Source organism: Eurypyga helias, unplaced genomic scaffold (assembly GCF_000690775.1).
Source record: "Eurypyga helias isolate BGI_N326 unplaced genomic scaffold, ASM69077v1 scaffold21978, whole genome shotgun sequence".
NCBI classification, from domain to species: domain Eukaryota; kingdom Metazoa; phylum Chordata; class Aves; order Eurypygiformes; family Eurypygidae; genus Eurypyga; species Eurypyga helias.
This window is the reverse complement of record NW_010265252.1, coordinates 1-921: the sequence shown is the minus strand read 5'-3', so window position 1 is coordinate 921 and position 921 is coordinate 1. Positions and strand designations below refer to the sequence as shown.

Here is a 921-nt window from a genome sequence, read left to right as displayed (position 1 = left end):
CCAGCCGTGACGCGCGGCCCACCGCACGGTACCTGCCCCGCGTCCCCGTCGAGCACCTCCATTAAAATCCGCTCTGACCCCCGCACGGCGTGGAACTGCCGCGAATTCGTGGTTGCAAAGTGGGTTTCGCTTAGGCGGCGCCTCCAAAAAGCGATGCCCGTGCGAAAAGATGGTGAAAGGAGGGGGGGAAGGGAAGAGGCGACTTCAGCTCTGCCTCCACATCAGGGTGATGGTAGAGCAGGATCAGATTTAGCTGGGTTTGGCTTTAAACTGTCTTTACTCAAGGATTCTACACCTTGAATTGATCCTGGTTGGAGAAAGGGCTGGGAAAAGGTGTGGAGGGCAGAGGGAGAGGAGCAAAGGCTGCTTTTACCTCTCCTAGGGAAGAGCAGGAAGGAGGGAGGAATGACCAGGCTTTGTGCCGGAGGGGGTTCCCTCACAGCGTGTCCTCAACTGCCTCTAAACCCCCTTTCCCAGGCAGGTTTCGGAGTGCCGCCTCCGTTGGGAAGCCCACTGCTGCCGCATCGCCCTGTCTGGGGAGCTCCTGACCCCACGGGCACGTCGCGGCAAAGCCGGACGCTCGCAGGCGGCAGCCGAGGCAGAGGCTGGGGGAAGCAGCCAGAGCGCACGGTGCTGACCCACAGGGCAGATGGTTAAAAGCCCAACGTGCTGCGATCCCTTGGCCTCCGATTGTCCTCGGGCGCTACCACCAGCGCTGCAGAGGCAGGATGGGCAGGACCCCAGGCTTGGCGCCCCTCTGGAAGTACAGTAAGGAGCAGCTCTGGGCCCGGGTCCGGCCTCCTCGTAGAAGAGAGACACGGACATGCTGGAGAGAGTTCGTGAAGGTGATGGAGGGCTCTGGAGCATCTCTGCAGGAGGAAAGGCTGAGGGAGCTGGGATGGTGCAGCCTGGAGGAGGCTC

At 61.8% G+C, this 921-nt stretch overlaps 1 protein-coding gene across 1 annotated transcript in view; it reads left to right on the top strand.

Annotated features, from left to right (window-relative positions):
• Positions 1–637, top strand: part of ASB12 (ankyrin repeat and SOCS box containing 12) — a 2,462-nt gene extending 1,825 nt beyond the window's left edge. Inside the window, exon 3 of the mRNA XM_010156674.1 lies at positions 478–637. Within this exon, the coding sequence (XP_010154976.1) occupies positions 478–637 (160 nt within the window). The remainder of the gene's footprint in view (positions 1–477) is intronic.
• The last annotated feature ends 284 nt before the right edge of the window (positions 638–921 follow it).